This window comes from Branchiostoma floridae, chromosome 5 (genome assembly GCF_000003815.2).
Source record: "Branchiostoma floridae strain S238N-H82 chromosome 5, Bfl_VNyyK, whole genome shotgun sequence".
Classification (NCBI taxonomy): domain Eukaryota; kingdom Metazoa; phylum Chordata; class Leptocardii; order Amphioxiformes; family Branchiostomatidae; genus Branchiostoma; species Branchiostoma floridae.
The window spans coordinates 16216741-16217865 of NC_049983.1; the positions used below are offsets into that span (position 1 = coordinate 16216741).

General features: G+C 39.1%; 1 protein-coding gene across 1 annotated transcript in view; it reads left to right on the forward strand.

Moving 5' to 3' along the window:
- The window catches only part of LOC118416014 (mitogen-activated protein kinase 14-like), a gene marked incomplete in the record, with an annotated part of 16923 nt that overhangs the window by 9833 nt on the left and 5965 nt on the right, over positions 1 to 1125 (forward strand). Inside the window, 1 exon segment of the mRNA XM_035821049.1 lies at positions 478 to 549. Within this exon segment, the coding sequence (XP_035676942.1) occupies positions 478 to 549 (72 nt within the window).

Sequence of the window (1125 nt, forward strand, 5' to 3'; positions counted from 1 at the left end):
ACAGATTGATTGACAGCTACAGATTGCCTGATACTTGTAGAATAATCGGACAGCTACAGAATGATTGACAGTTGTATGATTGACAGTTGTAGAATGATTTACAGCTACAGAAGGACTGACAATTACAGATTGATTGACAGCTACAAAATGATTGACAGCTATACAATGATTGACAGCTACAGAATGATTGACAGTACAGAATGATTGACAGCTACAGACTAATTGACAGTTATACTATGCGTATGATTGACAGCTACAAAATGATTGACAACTACAGAATGATTGACAGCTATACAATGATTGACAGCTACAGAATGATTGACAGTACAGAATGATTGACAGCTACAGACTAATTGACAGTTATACTATGCGTATGATTGACAGCTACAGAATGATTGACAGCTACAGATTGATTGACAGCTACAGAATGATTGACATCTCCACCCATGCATGCTGTGCCGTTTGTGTTGCATGTAGTTGACATCTGGTCTGTGGGCTGCATCATGGCTGAGCTGCTGACGGGGAGAACCCTCTTCCCAGGAACCGATCGTATCCTTGGCAACGACTGTAATGATATCATTTCTAGCTCGTCAAGACAAGTGGCAGACAGAGGATATTAACAAACATATCATATTTTGTGGTGGGGGGCATCATTATTATCATTAACTGTTGTTGGAATCATCATTTCTATTTGTATTCTGTGAATAGCTTCGTACATAGACTTGTTTGTTTCACCACATAAATATTTTTACCAGGTGCCAAGGTGGTGTCATGCCACTGCTTGCCACAAGGTGGCACTGTAATGTAAAAGAAAGAAGTTTTGCCTTTACTAGTGTTGAAATTGTTAGCTGTGTAACCCCTGCCAGCAACTTCCTTCATTCACTTCACTTCACTTCATGTATACTATAAGTAAATTCTGTGCAATGCAAATGAAGGACAACAACAGGGCAGGCCCTTATACACTTCATTGATATACATGTAATTACGTCCCAAAATAATTTCATCAGGTTGGTAGGATATAGGATATTATAGGAGAATTTTTCTACACAACCAAAATTGAACTTACTTGCTTATGTTTCGGTGTCTATCAGACACCTTCCTCAGAGCTTCTGACTGGAGTTCTGC